The 21,141-nt window shown below is 46.9% G+C and overlaps 1 protein-coding gene across 6 annotated transcripts in view; it reads right to left on the bottom strand.

The window, feature by feature from the left end:
• Positions 1-21,141, bottom strand: part of LOC8041345 (myotubularin-related protein 3) — a 60,563-nt gene that overhangs the window by 15,364 nt on the left and 24,058 nt on the right. For all 6 annotated transcript variants that reach the window (XM_029976483.4, XM_029976485.4, XM_029976486.4 and 3 more), the window contains exons 8-13: positions 20,494-20,689; positions 14,708-14,893; positions 13,190-13,357; positions 11,980-12,227; positions 10,105-10,393; positions 4,175-4,470 (exon numbers count right to left, since the gene is read on the bottom strand). In XM_029976483.4, the coding sequence (XP_029832343.2) occupies positions 4,175-4,470; positions 10,105-10,393; positions 11,980-12,227; positions 13,190-13,357; positions 14,708-14,893; positions 20,494-20,689 (1,383 nt within the window). The remainder of the gene's footprint in view (positions 1-4,174; positions 4,471-10,104; positions 10,394-11,979; positions 12,228-13,189; positions 13,358-14,707; positions 14,894-20,493; positions 20,690-21,141) is intronic.

The following is a 21,141-nucleotide window of genomic DNA, read 5'->3' as shown; positions in this document are numbered from 1 at the left end:
CTGTGCTCCGCTGCTACCTGCGTGCACTGGCATCGGAAGCGATGCTCTGCCCTCAGTCACCCGTTTTCCCAGTTTGCCGTCAACTTCAGAGGAGAAGGGGGAGGGAACGCAAAGGTCTCTGGGCACCTCCGTGTCGGCTTGCATGCTTTCACCATCTCTGCCTTCGTATAAGCGTGAGCTGGCAAAAACACTGTTCGTTTGCAAATGCCTCCACCTTTCCGCCCACTTTCCTCTTCGCCATGCAACGACACAGCGTGTGCATCCAATCTCTGCAAAGGGTGCGCGCCATTAAATTGCAATTTCTTCCCATGGTTTGAGATGGACCACCTCTTCAATCTTGGCTCTCTAGGCCGCACCGGCGATCGCAGCGTGCTCGTTACATCTGCTCCAAGAAAGTTGCTCTTCGTGCTCGGCCGCTCGGCGTGCTCCCGGTAATTCTGGAATCTGCGGCGACGTCAGACTTTTCACTGCACTCTTTACGATTAATTATATTGACTTTGAGAAGAGTAAATGCCGTTGCTGCTTGCTCGCCTTTTCTTGCTAGAATGGAATTTAAAAAGCTGAACCAAAATGAAGAATAAAAAAGCCCACGTCGAGCTGCAGCGATCGAGCAAAGGAGCAGACGGCGTGCTAGTCCATGGGTGAGGTTTGCGTGGAGGCCCTCGGCAAGGAGAAAAACGCGCGATTTGGTGGTCGCATGATTTTGAAGCAAACAGTCTATCACATGCTACAAGTGTCCAGCGCGGAACGGGAGCGTGCCTCGACCTTGCCTTTGAATTGCTGGGTCACTCTTTTTCGTTTTTGGCTTGTGCTTCGCAAGACTTTTTTTTGTTATATTTTTTAAATAGGACAGAAGTGTACATTTTTAAGGGCCGTTTTTTGTTTCAAAATTTGTTATAGCCAATAGGTTGTTCATTATAGAAGAACATTTTGCTCGCATTTTCATTTAAAATATTTGGGCATTCGATATATGCAGCAATTCACTGTATCTGGGTTTGTTATAAACAGACGTGACTGTACCGATACTTGACTGCACGCAGGTACAGTGCTCATCCAGATCGAAATGGCCAGGGGTGGGGATTACACCCAGGATCCCTGGGCTCTGTAGTGCAAACATTCGCTCCACATGCCCTAAGCTAGTTTGCATTAAAAGGGGGGAAAACCAAAAAATCCCCAAAAAGGCGATTTTTCGGAAAACCACTTTTTTGGGTTGTATATTTCATAAAATACATCCTATAATTATCAGAAACTAACTCACTAATAAAATATGTTTAAAAATATATTTACGAGCTTCCCGTGGCTTCCAAATCGCACCGAGGACGCAAAATCGAGCCAAACTTTGAGCGATTCCCGCTCTTTCAACTTGGCAGATGGCCGCCATTTTAGTCTTGTTTTGAAGCAGTTTTTTTTTTTCTTTTTGCCAGCCTTCAGAAAATTGCCCACCGCATAGTTTTGGCGTGATCGGTGTTTCCCAGTTTTGCAATTGTGAAGCAGTGATTGGCCAAAGTGCCCGCCCAAGGGAGTGTGCGACTACTGTTGGCTGCAATGTTTGTTCTCCTTCCATCGCCGTGGCTAACGCGGCACCTGGTTCGTTTCGTCCACTTGCTCCCTCACTTCGTCAACTCCACTTCGCCTTTCACCATATTTACAATCGTTTGCAGCCCTTTGTTTTAGTAGGTTTGTGTACCTTGCCCGTCAATTCGTAACCACACACAAAGTGGGGAATAAAGTACGAGACAGTGCACTCATTTGACTTATGGAAGCGGTCCATGCAAGCTTCTTTGCATGGGGACCATCAAAAGCAGCATTGGCGGCCCGCCTCTGCGCGGTGGGGCACTGATGCTCATCGCGTTGCTACTCGAGACTGATTCTTTTATCTATGCCTTCGGTCATCCAAACTAAGCAAAGACAATGGCAGAACAAAAAGAAAGTATGCCAGGACACTTACAGCTGTTCCGCTGGGTAAAGCCGTTTCACATAGTGTAATCCTGCTTGCGATTTTCCTGATTTTCATTTGCAACTTTGCTCACTTGAAAGAAAACAAATGCCCAAAAGCCGTGGACGATGAATTATGTGCATGAGTACCGTATCCACAGAATCTTTGCCGCACACGAATAAAAATCGCAGCAGAACCTCGCCACGTGAAATGGGCTAAATGCCGAAAATATGTGTGCAACTTTCAACTGCCACTTCCTCAAAATGGATTTTTCCGCTGACATCAGCACTCATCCCAGCGATATCTCGGGAACTGTTGAATGAATTTGCACGCAGGTTTTTTTACTCTGTTCCTAAGTAACTTCATGAAGGCACGACAAGCTTACTTTTTTAGAATTTTATGGTTGAGGATATTACCAAAAACAAAAATCAAAGCTGGGAAAGCATATTTTTGAAAAGAAATTAATAAAAAGGGCTTTGTCACGGGTGCGCCCGCACTTGCACGGGCACGCCTGCGGCGTACCGCACGCTACACGCACACATGCGTCGTATGGGATTGATAGTCTTTACCAAAGTCACTTAGATCAGCGAGATTGAGAAAAGCGGTCAGCCCAAATCTGAAATCACCAAAGAGTTTGACATACCCGCATCGGTTGTTGGACACTGTCTACTGCAAGCAAAACATACTGGCCGGTTCAAGAAGTTTCTCATGCAAGAGAAAGCATGCCTGCGACCTGAAGATGAAAGATAGCCAACTGCTTTGCGGACGTCGGATTTTCTCTCGCAAGCATGCCTGCTGAGCCGGCGCACGATTCCCAGAGCAGCAATGGCCTCTACAGGAGTGCGTGAGAAGATGTCGGCAAAGCCACCAAGAATACTGTAAAACCCTTTATTTTCGCGAATCTGTCACAGATGACATAATCGCGACCACTAAATTTCGCGAATTCTTTAATTCGTGAAATTCGCGAAAATTGAGGGCTCGCGAACAATAAGGGTTTTACAGTAATTCATTCGTTCGCGCTTGTCGTTGCGGACGTTCCCGTTGTTGCTCTTGCCACGGACGCTGCAATCGTAAACCTTGTATGCGGTAAGGGTAAACAGGTAGCGACATTAGAAAGGCACTTCTGGAAACGCCGACGACTGCGGAGACACAAAACATCCTACGGCTGCTTCGAAACAAAGCTAAGTGCAGTGGAAGTGACAGTGTTCTTGTGATGCCTGGAGCAGTTCAAGGAGAACGGATGCCCGAATGAAATAATGAAATTATCGGCAAACTCCACTTATTTCTTTTACTCGGTGAAGCTGCTCCTTGTTCACAACCAAGGTTTGTTTGACTACATATAATGTCAGAGTGTTTCTCAGTGTTCCCATTCAACTGGAAGGCTACTGGCACTGTTTTTGGATAAGTGCTGATTTTTATAAATTTTTTTTGCTGTCCCATTGACTTTGTTATAACGAGAGATTACTGTACTTGATATATGAAACCAATATGTGCATCAGAGAGTGTTTGTCATAAACAGGTTCAACTGTACTATGTGATGCACATCGAAAACCCCAGGCTAGCAGTGATAGAGCACTTGATTAATTTCTCATCCACAGCATAGACACCAGATGCCCAATAGGGATCTGGATTTCCTTCCGTCTGAACTAACACAAAACACAATTACTTCAACATAGGTCGTGCTTCTTCTGGAGCGAAGTGGTGAAACTTAATGCAAAAGAAAGTGGAGAATTCCGAAGACATCACCACTCGCAATCTTGGAAAAACTAACTTTGAACGGTAAAAGCGAGCTGCAAATAAATTGAATAGAAAACACTATTTGCAAAACATCTGAAGTTAAAAATGTTTGCAAACCATTGCTTTAAAAAAGACAGTTAGAACCTAGGAAGAACATACAGTGGTGACCAAAGCCAACAAAGCCACAAAAGCGCGTGGCCTTGGGCAACACTCGTGAATCATGCTGGCGGCAAGAGGAACCATGCACATTGGGTGCCGACCCCATTCGAGATTAACGGCTATCAACATTCAGCTATCCGATCACGCCGTCTTTGATAGTGCCGTGCTCAGTTGTGCGTCCGATAGCCGGACGTCGAATCTTGTAACCGGTCTATACTCGGCAAGATCGCTTGCCCTCGCTGCTGGCATCACATGCACATGTTGTTACAAGGCCGCACACTGCTGTAGCTTCGCTGGCTTTGTCCACCGCCGTACATGGCCGATTCGAGCCAAGGCACCCACCTCGAATGCATGGGTGTGGAGTAGTGGGAGAAGCGGCCACCGTTGGTCGTGGCTGCCGCGGCCGACCGCGCCAGGGACGAGCGCGTGGCTGCCAACAGGTTCTCGTGGCCGTTCTTGCGCGACAGGCATACAACGCACTTGCCGGGGGCCACTTCCTCAAGGGGAAGTTCCGTATAGCCTCCCCCAAGCACCGCTCCGGCAGAGCTCCGGAGATCTGTCGTGCTCGTACTTGCCGTGTTGCTCAGCTGCTGATCCAGCTGCGCAGGTGACAGCTCTGCTGGCTCCGGCATTGTTTTCTGTACGAAGAAACATTAGCAAGTGAGCAGGTGAAGCAACCACAGTTCAACAGTAACAAGAAGGAAAGGAAGCACAAGTGGCACACAATGTTCTCTTTTCATTCCCGGCAAAAACCAGGCAAGTGGAAATGATGTAAATAAATAGTTTGTTTATTGATAGCTTTATACTCTATGTACCTATAGCTCGTTACAAATTGGTGGCCCAGACATCGTAGAAATATAGTTAATGATCCAGGTGAATCGTTGAGCGCACCACTGCTCCTGAAGTCGCAATGGCTTGCACTGGCAAGCATGCTCAACTCTCAGCACTTTCAGGCTTCATGTTTGCAACAACCCTATTTTTCAGAATGTGGGGCGCCAAGGCAAAAATGATTACGCCCAAGTACCACTGGGCTCATTTTGTTTGACCAAAAGTGATAGGCGAAACCAAGTTTAGAAGAGTGCAGCAATCGTGCAGCAACGAAGTAGGGTAGCGCCACTGTATTTTATGTGCTGGAAACCTAACTGCATTAACTAGCTCAAATGGTTCAGGCAAAACGGATGAATCTACTTCCGCAAATCCTGGCTGGGTCCTAGTTCAGCATATTCGGGAAAATTAGAGCAAATTCTCAAAGTTTTGGTTTCGTTTTCAAAGATCTCTATACCATGAAAGGAAGTGTGGTCGATGGGAAATTTGTAAAAATTTGTGTCATATTGCAAAGCCTAAGAGGTGGGCAAATCACAACTTTTTGTTACGTTTCTAACTCCTTGCGCGCTCTCGTTTCCGCCTCTTCCTCAGTTTCTGCCCGTATAGCATAACGCACCAAGTATGACTCGCTGCCGAGGGTCACCTGTGGACTAGGTATGCTGGACTAAGTATCACCTGCCACGGACAGTCGCATGCTACCGCAGGCAACAGTCTGCTGGTGGTCGTGCTTGGTCCAGCTGCATACGCTCTCTTTCACGTCTTTGTGACGCCAAGCAAAGACGTCCGACTACGGACCAGACTTGTACGTAGTTCAACTACTCTACTCAAGTTACTGTAGTTTAACTACTTTTTTTAATAGTTTAGTAACTTTCAATTATATTTTTATTTCGGTAATTAGTAGTTTACCTCATTTACTTTTTCTGAGTAACTTATATGCAAATTACAAATTACTTTCGAATTTTAGTGGTTGTTTTGCCTATCAGCAAACATTCCTACACAAAAGACATAAGATGTCGGAAGATCAGCTTATTTGCAAAGAGGGGTAAGCATATGGCGTAGGGAAGGGAGGGGAGGAAATGGTTTAGAGAATCCAACCCCCCCGCCCCCCCCTGCAACAACACTGCTACGAGTGTTGTTGCAGGGGGGGGCGGGGAGCGAAAAGACTCGACGCAAGAGAGGCCAAATAACTGCAGGATGTGCGCCGAAGACTGGCGTTTCTCTGTGTCCCGAAGCTCAAGGAGACTTGACCAATTTAAAGTAAGGGCTGGTCCCCGCTTCTCCCAAACGTAGGAACTCTCGCCCAATACAGGAGGTGCACACTGCATCCTCACTCAAAGGAGGCAAAAAAATGTAGCACCTTCCATGAAACTCATCTGGTGCTCACGTAGTTTGTGCTATACTCGAAGAATCGCATGCTAAAGGGCAACACCATGATACCATGATTACCTTTTTGTGTTGCCTTTCCTCCCAAAACTCGGAATATGCAGGTCTTCAAAGATTCGAAGATCGTTCAAGAAACCTTAGCAATTCCCCAAACGTTTTTATATAAAAAAAAATATAAACAAGCAGTGTTGGGAAGTACTCTATTTACATGGTACTTAAAGGGGCACTGACACATCAAAATCATAATTTTTTTATTATCCGAAACGATTGAGAACGATGCCGGGACATTACCCTCAAAATTTGCAATTTGGGAATTCAGTGTTTGTGAAGTAAAAAAACAATTTCCAAATGCCAAATTCGAAGTTCCTGTGCGATCGGCGCCGGTGCCTTGACGTCAAATATTGCGGAGTCCTGAGAGTCCACTTTCTTTCACGACTCCCCGCTGTTGCCATGGCGACCCAAAGCAAGGACGATAGGAGCGAGCGCCGGCGTTGCGGCGGACCGGTTTTGAGCGGTGTCGCCTGTTTTCAGTTGGAGGATACAAATACAGGAGACGGCACCACAACGAACTCCCGATTTTTGGTATTTCAAAAAGAAGGGCCGTAGTGCATTCGCAATTGCATTAAAAAAAATGTCTTAGGATTGCCGTATTAAATGTTATAAAGATGTCGCCTACAAAGCTTCTAAATTTCATGATTCTTGACGTCACGAATCAAAAGAAGCGAGGAGGCGAGAGGAGGAAGAATCAAACGCCAAAAATAAAAAGGCGCACGCACGCGCAAGAAAATTTTTTTCGCAATGCATTTTTTTTTTGCGTGTCTATGACTGCAACTTGCATCGTTTTAGACAATAAAAATAAATACGACCTTTGGGGTGTCAGTGCCCCTTTAAAGTACATACTGCTTACTTGTACTTGTACTTTACTTGAAGTAAATTCTCTGAACATGTACTTTCCAAGGAAAGTAAAACTCCCCACTTCAATGTACATTCCTCGAATTTGAAAATGAAAAAATGGCGTATCGTCATGTGAAAACACATTCTTTGGAGACGTCATCTGGTCATTTCTCTGAGCGAAGTAATGGTGGCTATAAGACCGACACAAACAAGTGCCTTATAAGTTGATTGTGTCAGATAGCTCGTCAGCGAGAGTAAAACAACTACTCAGTGATGTGATTGGCCTAAGCCGTTTCGGAGCACCTTTCGGAGCAGCCAAAACAGTGTTTTGGAGCAGCAAAAGTGCACTTTGGAGCAGATATTCTTAGAAAAATAAAAATATTTGTTTCAAGTGCTAGACAAACGAAGGACACTTTTCTCGCCGCAGTAAACATATTATAGTCAAGTTAGACCACCTGGGAGTCTCAACATCTAACTGAAATGCCAATCACATGAAACATAGTTCAATGCTTCAGTAAAATGGTACATATATATGTACCTGCTATAGGTAACTAAAAACCAAACTGCATCTATTAAAATTTATTTTAAAGTGACCATGCAGCTTAGTATTAAGTATCGCAGCATTAGGTTGACTAGTTATATAATAAATAGAAGCAGTCTCTAACTGTTGATCCACGTTACCACTGCAGTGCAATGCGAAATTGTCACGCAAGCGGAGATAGCTCTTCGATCGAAACCATGCCATTCCGCTCCGTCGCCAACTGGTTGCCAAAATTGTACACAAAATGTAACTGTCCAGCATACGACAAAAAACAGCCCAGCCGCACATGCTTGCCAGAGCGGCTGGCGAGGTATAAGCTAAACATACAGAAAAAAAAGAACCTGAGCACATCGATGCAAGATATCACGAGCCAGGGTCAGAAAGTTCTTGCAGCGCTTTGTGCAACGACTGAACTCGAGACAAACAAGCGCGCTGTGCGAGTTCAGTGTAACAGACATTGCCTTCTTTGCTTTAGCTCACTTCTCTTCACCAACACTCTCGTGGCAGATTTTTCACGTACCGGCGACCCCTCGAAAAAAAGCTTACCAAGAGAAACCCAGGCAAAACTTTGACACAGCAGTCTTTGATCTAGAGGAATTTTTGTAGTAGTGCATTAAACAAGAATAAGAATGTTGGTGAAGATTAAGGCGGTCCTTAAAGTTTAAGTTTAGAAAGCGCCACATCTGCAGCGACGTGGCGACGGCAACACTCTACATCGCGCGACCATGGCGACTGGCAGGCAGGTACCAAATGTAGTTTTCCCACGGCCATTGCTTTCAGAAGCAAGTGCTTCAGCTCACAAAGTAACTCCCGCCGCGCAAAAACGTGGTTTCGTTTCACAGCATGATGACATGGCTGGTACCCACGCTGGTGTCTGAGCGTGCGCAGACACCCGCGTCTATCGTTGAAAAATTTTTGAAAAAACGCGAGACAATGAGAGGACGAGAGCATGAAACGAGAGACGGCGGGAAAAACCATGCAAGACCGGATGAACGAGTGATGCAGGGTACTACTTTGTGTCGGGTGCCTGCTTGCGCCACCTAGCTCACGTGTGCTCATTACAGTACTTAGATTAGATTCAGTTTTGAAAAGCGAGCAAAATTGGTTCTTTGGTGCAAGCTTGGCGCAGATTACCTATATTTTGGCAAAATGTATCAGGATGTAGCAGGGTTAGCCCCTTGGCGCAGTTAGGCGCAATTGGCGCAGCAATCACATCACTGACTACTCTGTGGCGACCTCACCTTATGCAATATTTGCTGCCATTTCCGTAAAAAACTGATGCACCTCTGATTACCCCTGGAGAAAAGCATACCAGTTAAAAAGACACTGTATAGGAAATGAAAGGGCATCATGAAAGGTTGTGTTAAAAGTGCTTGCACTTTACCTTGAAATATATTGTATTTATATACATTACTTCCAAGTACATTTCACCCGGTGTACTTACTATACTTGAAGTACATAACCTCTCATTTCCTTTGTACTACACTTCACTTTTTAGATGTACTTTAGGCAACACCGTAAACAAGCAAACACTGTCTAAAAAATCAAGCTGAGACAGTGCTAAACCTCAATGTAGAAATGACAGATTCGCAGTACATCATGGACCAAACAAACAAGAAAGTACAAAACAATTAGGCACGCAGAAGCAGAACCAGCTATTAAAGCATTTCTGTGAAAAAAAACAAGCTGATTCATACTTGGCTAGCACAATTTCGCTAACGGATCAAAACCTCTACTTTCTTTTTACCATTAAAAAATACAAAAGTAACTTCAAAAGTAATCCCCTACTTTTTTACGGTAATTAGTAATTTTCTCAATTACTTTCTATTTGAGTAATTTCTACTCTACTCAAATTACTTTTGACGTCAATACTCAGTAACTTAACTTAATTAGTATTTTTGAGTAACTTGTACATGTCTGCTACAAACCGCATAGTCTGGGGTTTGATTCCCACCGCGTATCTTCATTCTGGCTGCCATTAATTGTACTGAGTTACAATTATGTATGAACTATGACGATTAAGTATGCCTTTGTATGCTTTGGATGTCTATTGCCCATATGGGCTATGCAGGTTTTATACTGCGTTTGCTCATGCGTAACGCTTTTTCGTCAAAGTTGAGCATTGCACTTCTCGCAAGAAATTCAGCACATACACACATTCTGCATTAAAATGCCTCGATCTAGGTAAAAGCACAATTCTCTTTGTCCGCGACGTCGCGTCCGTACAAGGCATTAAGACCAACCTACAAAATCATTTTTCGCAGAAAAAAAAAATTTTCTTCGCCACCCTTCCCCTTCCACTCTTAACTTGACGGCAGGGGGACTCGTTTGTTGCTGCATCTTGGGGCTGGATAAACTGGGATAAGCTACCGGCTTATCCAGCCCCAATCTGCAGCCACAGTCCCCCTGCCGTCATGAGAGCAGTGGGAGAGGAAAAAATGGGAAGCGTGACGAAAAAAGGATTTTTCTACCTTGCAGAAAATTTTTTTGTAGATCAGGCCTTCAGTATGCCCATGATGCTATGTCTCATTGCAGATGCAACCTTTAGCCCAAATCCCCTCTCTTCTTCCCCCCTCCCCCAAACCCCCAAAGACTCAACTGGTAAATCTGCCCTGCCGCCAGAACACACCTGGAGCACACCGTCGTCGGCGCCCACGGAGGAAGACTGCTGCCCGATCTCATTGACGAGCGTGTCCGTGGACCCGTCTATCGAAGGTGCCTCGTTTGCGGGCCCCTCCCGAGGTCCGTCGTCTTCTGCCCCGCTGCCCGAGACCACGGTCGGACCCCCCGGCGAAGGCTCGGACACCAGGTCGGGACAGCTATGCTTGGAAGGCGACGCCTGGCAGGCAGCGTCTTCGTGGCTGTGCAGCTCCATGGGGAAGCCCTTGAGGCTGGAGTCGCTCAGGCGGCGCTGGTGCCTACGCACGATGATGACCGGCGTCAAGCACCTGCCCCCCGGCCGTTGAATTTCGAGCCACTAAAGCTGCGCTTATAAAACCAATGCCCCATTCTCCATCTTGCAGGTACTGCCCTTTTGTTGCCTAGTGTGAGTGGGCACGATTGTCGGTAGTTACAATTCCAAAACGCAACTTCCTGAGCTCAAGATAGCGTGCCAGGAACATCCGCGATACAGTTTCTGTTGCATCGCGAAATGTTTTAATGTTCCTGGAAGATGAAAAAATGACCGCATCTCCACGTGGTGAATGATGTTGATTGGGGCGAAGCTCTGGTGGTGCTGATGATACTGATTTTGTTCATAGGTAGTGTTGATGGTGCCGATTGTTTGTTTTTTTAACGCAATTTATTTTAATTTTTTAATGCGATTATATACGCATTTGACTGCAGCGCCCTCTCCTGTATAGACATTGAGCTTCTACATGCAACGTCTCATCCATGGCATCCCCAGCTCTTGAGTTACTACCACATCTCAGAGCCCCCAACTCGTCTCGCAGTCGTGGAAGAGTGGTTAAGGCGATGGACTAGAAATCCATTGGGGTCTCCCCGCACAGGTTCGAATCTTGTCGACTGCGCAAACATTTTTTCTTTTTTTAAGAAGGCAGATGGGATGGCAATCGATGTGAGCACGAACGCCGGGCGGACAAGGCTAGACCCTAAGGAGCTTCGCCCTTAAAAGTGTTTTCCGTGACTTCAAATAAAGCCTCAGATAACTGGCAATGAGGATTTCAAGCACAAAGATGGCCAATGTGTCGTTACTCCGGAGCGGAGCTTAATTAGAGGCTCTAGTTGACCCCAAGCACGGTCGTTGAGCCATGCCATTGGCCAAACCCACACCGATTGTAATACCTTGGCCCCGAAGTCCTCCACCGATGGATCTAAGCACTACCTTTCCTCTCTGCGGGACTAGAGTCTGTAAATGAGAGACGCCTAGGAGTAACAACACTTTGGCCATCTCAGTGTTTAAATCACATCTCAGTGTTTAAATCACCGAAGCTCTATCCGAAAGCGTGGGAAACGGCTTTCTATCCTCCGGAATCGGTAAAACCATTAGTGACAGAGCAAGAGGACATAGGACGAGCTTCCTCGCATGGAATCTCAAGCTCATGAATCGCCGATTGCACCAGCTCTGCACTGTGCACAGAAATGGTGACGCAAGCGAGCAAATCGGGGAACGAAGTAGCGACACTCTACGCCAGGGGTCCTCAGACTGGGTTTCTAGGAACCCGGGAGTGCCCCAGAGTACCCTCGCAGGTTCCCCAAACTCCTAAATATCCTCGTCTGCCCCCAAATGAGAGTTCTTAGCAGATCCAAGCCACCCATCAATGCAAAGCCCCGAGCCAAACACTTCCTAATGCGTGCATTACAGTTCATAATGTCTGCAGGAGTCCGCACCCTTTACCACGTCAATGACGCGACCCGGAAGGGTTCCTCGTGGTAAAGAGTATGAGAAGCCCTCGCTCCGAGCATAGCTTATCGTTGGCTCCACTCCAAACAAGGCCTCGTTCCACGAACAGTTTCCGCCCCCGAGAGAAGTGAGCGCGCTCGCCTGTCCGGGGCCGCTGCCTGGGTGTCCGGTCCCGCATACAGGGAGTCCACGGACTTGGTCTTGGCCAGGTTGGTCTGCGGGGAGGGCTCCCCGGCCGGCTCAGGGGGCGTCTCCTCGGCGGCCTCCTGGCTCTCCGACGGGGGCGTGGCGGGGGGTGCCCCGGAGAGGGCCGAAGTGCAGGGCGCCGGCTGAAGGTACACCTCGCTCCACAGGCGCAGGTCCCGCACCTGGCTCTGGGGACGGAGCACCTGAGGGGACCGGACGTGCGACCACTTTGCATCTCAGAACAGTACCCTATGGGTCACGAAACCATCGCCGGCGATGGAAACCAGACGGGATCCTGCCTGACCACTTAAATGTACGGCATCAGATCGATGACACCGAGACATCACGCGACATCTTGGTGTCACGTGACACTGCGAGAGCTCTATGTATTCGCAAAACCGTTGCAATGTGCCCTCGAGGGACGTCCTTACTGTGCCCGCAAAGGGGGGGGGGGGGTCATAAGGAGAAAAAGGAAAGGCCAGCAAAAGGAGGAACCAAAGAGGCCCTAAAAATGCTACGCATTTAGAACGCTTTGGAAATTGAAGAAGAGATGGCCATTTCTTTTCCTCTCCCTCTCTCATATTTTATCCAACACCTCACAGATAACAATGCCTTAGTGCTCGATTTTCCACATCTACCGGAGGAAAGCGTGGGGCATGGGTTAGACAGGAGTGCCACACCAGCATTCAGCTGGGACTCTCGTACTTCTCGCCAACTGAATTCACGTCCCGGCCGAATGTTGACGCAGCACTTGCGTCCTGCCACTGGCAAAAAGTTGGGCAACGTAGAAAATCCAGCACTGTGCCACTGTCACCTAAGGGGTGGAGCTCTACTTCTATCATCTTCACTACCCTTCAGTCCCATTTCTTTTAGTAGACTCTCCCTCTTCTTACTTGCTCACAAATTCATTACCGCCTTCCCCAACAAAATGCAATGAAATACGTTAGTCTCACCAAAATTCTAAGCACCACAATTACGAGCATTCAATGAACCTACTACCCAAACTTCCGTGTCATTCAATATTCTACTAAGAGAATTCTTCCTCGCCATTTTTGCCGCCTTTCTGCACAAAATTGGAAGCACGCTGATCTTGCAACATTCTCCGTTTGCCCACGCCGCACATACGACTAAAAAGAAAGGACAGACTTTTTTTTGGTGTCCTCACCTGGTCAGTGTGGCTGTACAGGTAGTTCCGGAACTGTTCCGGGCGTGCCCTGAGGAAGCACCAGACTGAAAAGGTGCGCTCGGCCACGCCCTCCCGCTGGCGCTCCATTACGCTGTTGCCCAGGAAGTTGCCGAACAGGCACGAGTAGGTGTGCTGGGCAAGCTTCACCTGTGAAGTGCAAAACCGAGTCACGACGTCACTTTTTCGAGCAGGGCGGCATGGCCAAAGCAATGCACTCTACAACGGCCGCGCAGACATGGTGAAAAGGAAGTCGGGGAGCAAACCAGCAGGTGAAGATTGGACACAACACAACCCCGAGACTGCATGCAGGCAAAGGACGACGCGTGCACTAAAAGTTATAACGCACCGTGCATTCACGAGGGCGCCCATCAAACCATTCTGCCAATCTTGGCCGCAAGGCAGCTAGGTAGCTGCCTCACCTCAGACATGATCACATGGTCGTGTCGCCGCGGCGTCGATTGGGATCTCGAATTCGGCTCCCGACGTGCCGCTTTCTCTCCTAGCCACTGGATGGCGCTGCAGGCGCCCCGTGGCGGGTGAGGAGAAAGCTCCTCGCCCATCTATCAATATATACTCGGTGGGCCAGGGGGCGAGAGGCCTCTTAGAACTTCGGACGAGACCGAGACGCAGGCAGGTGGGTGGCGACCGGATCTAGGATATCGCGGGACATGAGGCCTGGGGGCCTTCTTTGTGTTTAGCTTTTGGCTTAACGTGCATTTGTAAATATTTGTGTAATGTCGCTTGTATTTGTAGTTTAGATCGAGTGTTTTGTAGCATTGTGTTTTATTGTACCAATAAACTGGAAGCGGAATCCCATTACCGTGAAAGAACCAGGCTGGACTCGGGTTGTTGACTGACCACGTGGGAAACGGCGAATCGGCGGCGGTACGCGAATCCCTACAAAGTCTCGGGGTTGCATAGAGAGAAACTTTTCGTGTATGTCAGCCTTTGCTTACCTACAGTCTCGTGGTTGTGTTACATTTACGCAGAAACACTCCAAGCAAACATTTTTAGCAGCAATCGGCTGCAAAAATGACAGTAAATGTTATACGATGAAGGGCATCTGAAACCGTGCTTAATTTAGAATAGTTTCATACGCTAGCTGGGTGTTCTCCAAAAACGCAAACAATGAGCAGCAATTTCTTTTTTGGCAACTCCACGAGCACGCAAAAAATGGGGCTACAAATTCACCTGCATGTCTTTTGCACATAATATACGTCATTTCCCCGGTGTGCAAGTCGCAGACTTTTTTCGAAATTCTTGTTTGCAAGTTTTATGCAACAATTTTCTTTTGGGGATGAGCTGCGATTTACTATAACCACAGAGGCCATACATCTCAATCAATTTGTTCGTGAGAATATCTAAATTGGCTGCTATCGATGCAGTTTCACACCGCCAATGGTACAAAGAAGCGTGACTTATGTACCAACTACTTTAAGAAAACAAACATTAACGAAATGCCATCCGAGCTGCCCAAGAGGGCGTGCATGCACTCACCAGGAACTGCTGGTTAAACTGGAAGCTGCAAGGGAACTGGGACAGCAGCTGGTGGACACAGTCGAGCCACTGCAGGAAGACCGGGCAGCGCTCACTCACGTCCTCGGCGCTTACGCCGTTGCCGCACCGGTCTCCAAACTTGTGGCCAAACTCCAGCCACTCCTTCTCCACAAGCACCTCAAAGCCCTGCGAGCAGGAAGATCGCTGCATCGGTGGAAACTTTGCAAGCGCATCTCTACCAAATACTCTTCTAAATGGGACGTAGCTAGCACTACATTGGGACCTTTCTGCAATGTGGAGGGGTCCTACACTTAGGGACCAACTTGGCTTCTTGAACAGGGGTGACTGTGTCCGTTGAGGAGCAGCTGCTACTGCTCTGGAATTACCTCAGATGTGATGAAGGAAAAAAAAAAAAAAGAACAAAAGAACACCTATTAGAAGAGGAAGGAACTGCTGCAAGTCAACGTTCACAGCCACTCTGCAATGCATAATTTCTTTACACGGTGTAAAAAGTGCTTTCTTTTTCACATAAACACCCTTTAAGGCCTGGTCTCAGAAACAGCACAATAATAATCCAGCACTAATTCGCACTGGAAATACTGCTGACCTCAGCATTTATGCAGCGCTTGCTAATACAGCGCTCATCTGGCAAAGGAAAGTGGATTCGGCATTCACACTTGTTGCAATGATGCATCACAGTGCTTACGATTACAGTGACTTATTCCTGTTCGAGATCAATGGGTTCAATGGTGTGTGCAAGGAACACAGTCAGAATTCCAGGCTTGCCCAAACAATGAACCTTGTCTTCCTCAGAATCAAGCAAATTATCTCACCAAGACAGCAGAAAGAATTAGGGGTACTCTTTGACAAAAGCGCTTCTATCACCAGCACAAAAGCTCCTGAAATGATCTCGCTGCAGCGAGTTACCTTGCAGTAGAAAAACATAGGGGAAAATACAGTGCTAAATCAACACTACACAGAACAATATAGAACATTCCATTAATATGTCCTACCCCTACCGTCTGCTTGACGCATTGTGACGATCCAATCTACGGCACATGAAAGACCGCCCAGGAATAGAAGACAAAGTTGGAGTCTGTTCGTATTGTGTAGTGGTGCACAAATATTAAATTTTTCGAATAGTAGGTAGTTTTGAATAACACAATATTCGGTATTGGCTTCGAGATGAACTGCAATATTCGTGCTTTTCTAAAGGCCCCATTATACTCCGACGTCCAGCGTAGCAAACAAGGGTAGCACAGTGCACACAGATACTGACTGGTCGCAGATACCTAGCTCCTGCTCACTGGCCAATGAAACACGCACATTCTGTGCTACCCTGCATTCGCTGCACTCAACGTCGGAGTAAAACAGAGCTTTAATGTTGATCAAGGTGGGTGAGCCCCATTGAGCGTGCTTCCCATCAAGCACCTGTGCCCTGTGGGGAAGGAAAACCCGCAGAGCTTGCGGGCTCCACGGGTTTGGCTTCCCCGCAGTGTGCAGGTGCTCGGTGAGAAGCGCAGTCAAAAGGCTAACCCGCTGCAGTTTTGCAAAAGTATTCGTCCTTTTTTGTTTGGCAACAATCTCAGTGGCACCATCTATTGGGTAGCCCTGGCAAACTTCCAGTTCTCATATATTTCCTCATTTTTTACTCATCCTTTTTTTATCGCAAGAGTAAATTAAGCCCGACAGTGTTATAATTGGCCATTTCCAGAAGATAGCGGCCATGTTTGATTATGCATATACTGTGAAACCCACCGTCCAGTCCAGAACCGGAAGTGGTTGAGGCTATTTGCACACTGGTGCCACCACGTTTCAACTCGCACGAGAAAGAGTGAATATGTTATGCAGCAATGTAATGACAACCCACGTAAATCATTTATGCTTTTTTTGTCATATTTGAAATTGAAAACAAATTTTCATATAGCAGGGGTGGCCAGAGAGAACCATTGACACAGATATAACAAGAAAACATTTTAAGTGAAAAGCCACAAAAGAAAAAGGGATGTGTCACTTTAAGACAAAGGGTCTTCTCAGTTAGCGGCCACGGCGAATACCACTCATAAAATGATTGCTCACTATGTTTCTTTATTGTGTCTCCATTCGTAAAACAAGAACCTTGTTTGCTGTGCGTATAAGGGTACAAAGCTGACAAAATGCAAGCTGCCTTTTTTTCTCTTTCCTTTTGATCTTACCAGGGTGGGGGGAAATTATTTAGGATCTGCTAGCCGCACCTGTGTCCCCAAAAAGCCACATTATTCTCGCAAGCCACGGTTTGGCCACCCCTGGCACATAGCAAGCATATTTATGAATACCCTTAACTGGGTTAGCTGTCGTTTACGTGCCACAGTTGATAAATATAGTTCTGTTAAAATTAACTGAGCTTAGAAGTGAACACGTGGAAGGTTGGGAATAAGCTTCTCAAGTTCAGCTCGTTTACGATGGTGCACGGTAGTGAAATGCTTGGAGAAACTATTCAATACAGTCAAACCCGACTGTATTGAACCCGTTTACATTGAATTACCCCTTATATCGAACAATATTTGTGCACAGTAATGTTACAGTGACAATATATAGCAAAAACTATGGTTACATCGAACAAAAATAGCAGCCGCTACCGATGTATTGAACTGCCAAGAGCGCCGTTTTGCTCTGCAAGCTGGCTTTCCCCCAATGCGAGCAGCTGCATTGGGGAAAAGCCAGCTAACAGAGCAAGCTGACCTTTTTTTCTTTTTGGCTGCCGTGTCAACCGCCCGGAAGAAAAAAAATTGCGGTGGCTTAGCTCGGCTATGCCAGGATATACATAGATTGAGCTTATGTGCACAAAATCAGACGCGCTATCAAGCGACTCCGGTGCAGTGTCAGACTTGGCTACTGTGCAACGGAGGCGCAAAGCTGGGCACATGGTGGCACCAGTGTGTCTGCCGCAGCTATAACGTCACTCCTCTAAAATGCACAGACCGGCGAGGCGCGCACAGTGGCGGCGGCGGCTCCGGCACGCCAGCTGTGCGCCGTGTGACATCAATGCACCTCGCGCATGGCAGACCGGCGAGGCATGCGGGGCGGCGGCTCCGGCGCGCCAGCTGTGAGCTGTGTGACGTCACTGCTCCTCGCGCTTGCGCAGCACAGCTCTTTGACAGCCACGCGAAACTGCTCAACCTTGACCAGTGTAGCTCACACTACAAAACTAAAGTTCTCTTTTGCGGACGGAGCAGGAAGGAGGAGCATAGAGCATCCTTTCCCCGCTCCGTCCGCAAAAGAGAATATTATTTTTTCTTCCGGGCGGTTGATGCGGCGGCCCGGAAGAAAAAATAGCCAGTTTTGCTCTGCTAGCTGGCTTTCCCCCAAAGCAGCCGCCTGCCTTAGGGGAAAGCCAGCTTGGAGAGCTCTGCAGGAGAAGGTGCTCCTGCTTGGACGTGCTACACGCTCTCGGCATAGTTTGGTGCCAATATGCGAATAAAGAAGCCAACGGCCTCAGCATTTTGGAGTCCATCCATAGCGTAGAACAGTGGTTCTAAAATAGCGGTTCGCGGGCCTTTTGGGGTCCGCGAAGGCATCCTAAGGGTCCGCGAAGACCTGCCTCCCGGCAATAAAAGTTGTCTTTTTTTAAGACTGAGAAAAAAAGTTCCAATTTCGGGGCGAGTTTCCTCGTGTATATGTCAATAAGAGATGCCTACTTCACACTAGCCCTTAGTTACATCCTTTATTAAATAATTCATATATTTAACCTACAACTTTCCTCTCCTTTCACCACGAATGGGGTCCTCCATCTCCGCCAATCTACAAGGGGTCCGCGAAACATCAGTGGTTGAGAACCACTGGCGTAGAAAAATATTTTTATCGCGGATGCAATGAAGAAAAAGCAGCAGAAGATACAAGACTATTTCATTGGGTAATATGTCAGCAGAAAGTGGATCGGAGAGTCAAATTCATTAAAACTTTTATATTGAATTACTCACTATATCGAACAGGTAGACCTTCCTTTGCAAGTTCGATTTAAACGGGTTTGACCGTATCTCATGAAAAAATATTGTAAAAACCACTATTCGCTTTGAATCCGCTTCAAACTTCACACTCTACTACTTGCACATGCCTAGTTTTGCGATTTTAAAATGCAAAGAAAACGGAAGGGAAGCTAAACAGAGGATGTATTGACCATGTTTTGTGTTTGTTTTATTTTCTGTGGGTACGGAACTACAATGACAAGAAAGAGTAGATTGTGCTGCTCCTAAGATATACAAGGCGTCCCGAGTCTGCCCGCAGGTACGTTTCCACAGTTCCACAATTTCCCTCACTCTGCAGTGCAATCTGGGATAATTAACAGCAGAATCTCTCAGGATTTTCTGGAAAGGTATATTTGGGCACTGATTACAGCGCCAATTCAGCGCTGCGCCGCAAGCGTGCACCGGCCTCTATGTTCTCGTTGTACTCCCAAACCGAGTACAGATGAACCTCGATCTAACGAAGCCCAGTCTAACAAAATTTTTGATTTAATGAAATTTTTTGTCTCCCCATCTTGCTTTCATTAAAGACAATGTATTTCATCTCTCAACTTTTTTGTGCTGCAGTTTCGATTTAGCAAAGTCTTTGGAAATCGCATATACACATATCGGCAGCCTCCACAAGAAAAAGATATTTGACAAACTTGAAAACTAAGCATAAAAATGTGCGGTCATTGTCTTTATCACAAAATAAAAAAGAAAAGTGCACATTAGTGGCGGTGGTGGTGATGATGATAATGAGTAGCCTTGTAGCCTCTGCCTCTTGTGGGAAAAAAACAAAAATCCACCATTACACGCACCTACGCCCAACGAACTACAGCTCTTGTGAGTGTGCAACAACAAAAATTGTTTCGTGCCTCGAGTGTTGTGCTGAAGTGGTTGTATTCTTCTTGGAACAATGAATGGTAAACTGTGCAAAAGGAAAGTTCCGCCGCTCGACATCAAGGCGAAAATAATCGTTGAAGTGACAAATGGCGAAAAGAAAAAGACGGTTGCCGAGAAGCATGAAATTTCGCAGTTCGCTTTCAATGATTTTGAAGTAGAAAGACAGCCTTATGGCTACTGTAAGTGCCAGTGGTTGGTTTCCCGACTGCATGCTATCCTGCAGTGCTAGGCACTGCTCCCATAACTGTAGAAAACGAGGGTCAATGAACTGCATTCTTCTATTACCACCACACTGTGTAGTCAAATCAATTGGAGGGTTTTGGTAGCCTGGAAGACCATTGCAATGCTGAAAAACAAAAACCTCTGTCCAACGAAATTAGTGATTTAACAAAATTTTTGGCTCAAGAGAAGACTGTTAAATCAAGGTTCAGCTGTATTTATGTATTTATTTATTTATTATACCCTCAAGGCCGAAGCATTACAGAGGGGGCGGGGATTTGGAAATACAAACATTAGTCAAAGTTGTTACACAAGCTCAAAACAAGAATAATTAGCCTAGTGCAGCCTTAAACCTCTTCACAAATCTCCGATTGTCACTACAGAAGTGGGAAAGTGGTTCCAATCACGAACGGCTTTGGTGATGAAAGAACCGTACAAGGAGGTAGTGTTGCATGTGGGTATGCCAACTTTGCAGTTATTGTCGAGGCGTGAAGATTTGTACCATAAAATACCGCAGAGGTGCCCACTTCGGAACAAGCGCCCACTATTAACATTTCCAGGATTGTTAATAGTATTTTATGGTAGATAAGATCATTGATTATTTGAGCGCGAATGCAGCTGCAGCCTCAATTTCCCTTCCGATTGGCCGGTGCGAAGTAGCAGCAAGAGCGGCAGACATACCTCGATGGTCCGGTAGTAGGGGTCGAGCATGAGCTCGGCGAGGGCCACGATCTGCGGGGTGCGGTCCCAGCCGTCCGAGCAGTGCACTAGCACTGGCCGCCGCTCCAGGTCCACCGCATTGGCCACCACCAGCGAGGCCTTCAGCAGGCCGGACAGGTACAGCAGCCACTTGCTGGACTCCAGCGTAGACATCCAACTGCGAGAACCGCGGCGCCGCTGGTTATGGTCGGTTGCACACTTTTGCGTTTGAGTGAAATCGAGCGTGTTGTGCCCACTTGCATCCAGCTTGCTCTAGTTGTGTGAGAAAGTAACTAACAATGCTTTGCTTAAAATAAAATGAGCAGAAGTCGTGTGGATCAGGACAGATCAGAGGACAACAATTAAACATCGGCTTGTTGTCACAGTAGCCGTCCCAGCCCTTCTTACTACGATTTGGACAACACAAGTAAATTATGCTCCTTCCCAAGATAGTAGAGTTTGCAGCAGCTTGTCCTTGCTGCTACCTGTAGGGAGGTACCACATTCGAAGGCCAGCTAATGAGAAAACTTTTAGTAACTTTTCGATCCCCAGTGGCACTGGGCAGAGTTAGCCAGTCCCTTATAGCGGTGGGTGCCGTGCGCAGCACAGTGCTTGCAGAGCCCCAAAAAA

This window comes from Ixodes scapularis, unplaced genomic scaffold, assembly GCF_016920785.2.
Source record: "Ixodes scapularis isolate PalLabHiFi unplaced genomic scaffold, ASM1692078v2 PGA_scaffold1__304_contigs__length_218370807, whole genome shotgun sequence".
Classification (NCBI taxonomy): Eukaryota; Metazoa; Arthropoda; class Arachnida; order Ixodida; family Ixodidae; genus Ixodes; species Ixodes scapularis.
This window is presented reverse-complemented; position numbering and strand designations above follow the sequence as displayed.